The following is a 3,507-nucleotide window of genomic DNA, read 5'->3' as shown; positions in this document are numbered from 1 at the left end:
GGTGATGAAGAGGTGATGAAGAGGTGATGAAGAGGTGATGAACAGGTGATGAAGAGGTGATGAAGAGGTGATGAACAGGTGATGAACAGGTGAAGGTATATTCTTAATTTCATGGTAACTAAAATGAAACATTAAGAAAGGAGCGTCTCTGACGACCACAGGTCTCTGTGATCTGTTGGCCGTCTGTCCCTCATGAGGTAACGGTCTGACGTGTTTGTGGTTTCTGAAAGTCCACCTCACGGGGACTTCCTCCTGTCAGGGACTTAAAAACACGCAGAGTCAGAAACCACCACAGACCTCCTCCAGACAATCTGGTACGTTTAATATTTACTCTGATTCAGCTGAAATTTTAATTTATTTTCATTTTTATCTGTTTAATTTTTTAATGTGAGTTGATAAAAAGTTTTATGCATTTTAATTTCAACCGTTTTTTTTAACTATTATTCTATTTTATTATTTTGGATTATTATTTTATAACTAACACATTATTTTATTTGAATTTGAGCACTTTTATAAGTGATATTTTTATAAGTGATATTTTTATGTTGTTTTTTTTATGGGTCATCCATTTATTGAGTTATTTTTTAAACAACATCATTGATGGTATGTTGACGTAGTTTTCTGGACTTGCTGCTTTTAAAATGTTATATTTAAGTAAGTCTTGAAGTTCAATGTATAGTGATTGCCCTTAAAATGTAAATGAAAACATAAATGTAAATGCCCACTGGTTCCTGCCAACCTCTTTAATTTATTTATATTTATTTTTATTTATTAGATTTACTTTGTTGTTGTATTTATTCACATATTTATTTATTTTATCTGATGTTGTCTTTGTTGTTCATTATTCTTGTTAAAAAAACAAACTAATTATAATATTTATATATTATATCTTGAAGCTCCACCATAAGTGGAAAACACATCCTGAATATTCCAAGTGTTAGCTCAAATTTTTATATCAGCATTTTAATTTTCCCTTCCATTGTTTTCATTTTAAATGACGTTTGATAAAAGTGTAAAAATGTTCCCTTTCTTTTTTCTAAGAGAAACAATCCTGTGGTTATTTTTTTTAACACAGATTTTCTTCTACAGAAAAAAAAGGGAAGAAGAAGAAAAAGAGGAAGCAGTTCACTTCCTGCGTCTCTTGTTTTGGTCTCACAGCTTTCTTCTTTAACCACAGATTTGTGATTCAGTTTGAAGCACCAAAAAGAATCTTCTTCATCCCGTCTTCAAAGACGTGGTCACCAGAATGACATCAGAGCTGAATGGAAACGTCACCCTGTCAAACTGGACGACCCCGGTACCTGGTGGTGGTCCAGGTAGTCCTGGTGGTCGAGGGGGATGCCCACCTGTGGGTATCCAACTGGAGGGTTTGATTCTCCCTCCGGTCCTCACCATCGATGTCATACTGGGGCTGCTGGGAAACGTAGTCGCTCTGTGGATCTTCTGCTTCAAACTAAAGACCTGGAACCCAAACACCCTGTTCCTCTTTAACCTGGTCATCGCGGACTTCCTGGCTCTGGTGAGTCTGCCGCTCAGGATCGATGCCTTGCTCAGGGGCCACTGGGTGTTTGGAGACGGCATGTGCCGGATCAACCTGTTCCTGATGTTTTCAAACCGCTCGGCCAGCATCGCGCTCATGACTGTGGTGGCAATCTACCGTTACTTCAAGGTGAGGACATGATCGGTCTTTAAAGTTACACTCTCTACCTCTTTCCAGACCCAACCCGATCTCAGCAGATGTGTGTCTAACATGAGTCTGGTCCTGCTGGAGGTTTCTGCCTGTTAAAGGAAGTTTGTCCTTGCTGCTGTAACTAGCTAAATACTGTGAGGTGCAATACTCATGATGGATTAAGGTGGGGTCAGTCTGATCCTGTCTTGGTGTTGGGTCTCTGTTCATAATTTAACATAGAGTGGTCTAGACCTGCTCTGTTTGTAAGAGCGTCTGGAGATAACGTTTGTTGTGATTTGGCGCTATACAAATAAAGATTGATACAGATTGAATTCAGTGCTTACCTTATAAATCCTCCTCCTGCTCCAGGTGGTCCACCCTCACCACCGCTTCAACCGCATGACGAAGCGCCAGGCTGCACTCGTGTCCCTGTTCGTCTGGACTCTGGTCATCAGTCCTCGGGTTCCCATGCTGGCATACAACCACATCAAGGGCAGCGGCAGCAACACCCAGTGCTTCTTCTTCACGTCGTACAAAGAGGCGTCGCGCGCCATCATCATCCTGGTCGCCACGCACCGCATCCTGACGGTGGTGGAGTTCATCTTCCCGCTCGCCTTGCTGGTCTTCTGCTCCGTGCGGATCTCCAGCTTCCTTCGGGGGAGACGGATGGGAAAACCAGACAAGGTGCGGAAAGCGATGCGAGTGTGCGCCGCCATTGTGGCGGTGTTCATGGTGTGCTTCTTACCCACCACGGTGACCACCATCGGGGTGTGGGTCATCCGCTCGTACCGGCCGTGGGACTGCGCCTCCTTCTACACCTTCACCCAGCTCACCATCGTGTCTCTGGGGCTGAACTTCCTGAACTCGGCCCTGGACCCCGTCATCTACGTGTTCTCCAGCTCCATGTTTAGGAAGGCGCTCTGCAGCTCGCTGCCCCGCGCCCTGCGATGCACGACGGACGCAGGCGATGGAAAGAACGCCGCGTCCTCGACGGAGAGTCAGTCGACCACCATGCAGGAACTGAAGTCCATGAGAGCCGACAGAGGGAGCGAAGCCTTGTAACAAACCCGGTCAGAAGTCTGACTCTTCTTCTGACCTCACGTCTTTGAGTTTCACAAAGTTCAGTTTTTATAAATTGATTTAACATCAATCAGGCCCGGTGCTGTGGGGTGATCTTATCATTCCTCCCAGGTCGGACTATTTCATCATCAGTTCTGTTAAATACACAGACGCCTGCCAGGAGCTCTTCCTCAGGTGTTGTTGTTGCACCTGTTTAAGACCTGTTGGATGTTTGAAGTACCAATGAAAACATTATTTCATAAAACACTTATTGTTTGGCTTCCAGAGAAACGCTGTGGGCATGAGGGTGTACTCATATTCATAAGGTTAAATAACATTTTCCCAGGGTCATGAGATTCTTATGAAAGTTGTGTAATCAGACTAACTGTCACTATCGTCTGTGTAATCAGAGACCCCAGTCTGAAGTTTCTGAAATCTTACTTTGATGTAAATGTGAAAAACTCTGACATCAAAGACAGAATTCTGGAATTCTGACTTTAACGTCATAATTGAAATAAAAGTCGTTATTTTTCTTACTGCCCTTATTTTAAAAAAAAAACCAAAACTGTCCCCAACCCTCTTCTGGACTTTACTGGAAAGCAGCTCCCTTTCCTTTGAAGTTTGTTCTCTGATGTCTCATAACACATATAAAACCCACAGCTAGCTTCATCAGTTCCCTCTTTACATACAGTTATTTATCAGTGTTTTCAAAAACCTGCAAACTGCTCTTTAACCACAAATCTAAAGTTTTGTGTTCTCCAAAATAAATCTAGTCAGTG

The 3,507-nt window shown here is 42.9% G+C and overlaps 1 protein-coding gene across 1 annotated transcript; it reads left to right on the top strand.

Moving 5' to 3' along the window:
- Positions 1-1,030: 1,030 nt before the first annotated feature.
- Positions 1,031-3,261, top strand: LOC117808585 (hydroxycarboxylic acid receptor 2-like). Its single transcript, XM_034678305.1, has 2 exons — positions 1,031-1,669; positions 2,039-3,261. Exons 1-2 carry the CDS (start codon positions 1,247-1,249, stop codon positions 2,729-2,731), a joined length of 1,116 nt encoding a protein of 371 aa, XP_034534196.1. The 5' UTR covers positions 1,031-1,246; the 3' UTR covers positions 2,732-3,261.
- The last annotated feature ends 246 nt before the right edge of the window (positions 3,262-3,507 follow it).

The sequence above is a fragment of the Notolabrus celidotus genome, unplaced genomic scaffold (genome assembly GCF_009762535.1).
Source record: "Notolabrus celidotus isolate fNotCel1 unplaced genomic scaffold, fNotCel1.pri scaffold_127_arrow_ctg1, whole genome shotgun sequence".
NCBI classification, from domain to species: Eukaryota; Metazoa; Chordata; class Actinopteri; order Labriformes; family Labridae; genus Notolabrus; species Notolabrus celidotus.
The sequence above is the reverse complement of the archived record's forward strand: the minus strand, read 5'-3'. Positions and strand labels throughout refer to the sequence as shown.